This window comes from Penaeus monodon, chromosome 28, assembly GCF_015228065.2.
Source record: "Penaeus monodon isolate SGIC_2016 chromosome 28, NSTDA_Pmon_1, whole genome shotgun sequence".
In the NCBI taxonomy this organism is placed as follows: domain Eukaryota; kingdom Metazoa; phylum Arthropoda; class Malacostraca; order Decapoda; family Penaeidae; genus Penaeus; species Penaeus monodon.
Window position 1 is genome coordinate 5,126,076 of NC_051413.1, and position 222 is coordinate 5,126,297.

A 222-nucleotide genomic window follows, 5' to 3' on the forward strand; every position below is an offset into this window, starting at 1 on the left:
CAATTTTTTTTTTTATTGAGACTTCTTATCATCCTTTTTATCAGTTTATTAATACCTCTTTTTTATCAAAACCCTTATCACACCTCTCCCTCTTCCTCCCTCGTTCAGATACGGCCCCAAGAGCGAACTCGGATCCAACATGTTCACATACCTCAAGTTCGGCCTCCCGCGCGTTTTCCCCCCAACCGCTCGAGGGCGAGACGGGAGCAGCGGCTACGACTC

The 222-nt window shown here is 47.7% G+C and overlaps 1 protein-coding gene across 1 annotated transcript in view; it reads left to right on the forward strand.

The window, feature by feature from the left end:
• LOC119591316 (ATP-binding cassette sub-family G member 8-like) overlaps window positions 1-222 on the forward strand; it is a gene marked incomplete in the record, with an annotated part of 74,919 nt that overhangs the window by 23,521 nt on the left and 51,176 nt on the right. The window contains 1 exon segment of the mRNA XM_037940047.1: window positions 109-222. Within this exon segment, the coding sequence (XP_037795975.1) occupies window positions 109-222 (114 nt within the window).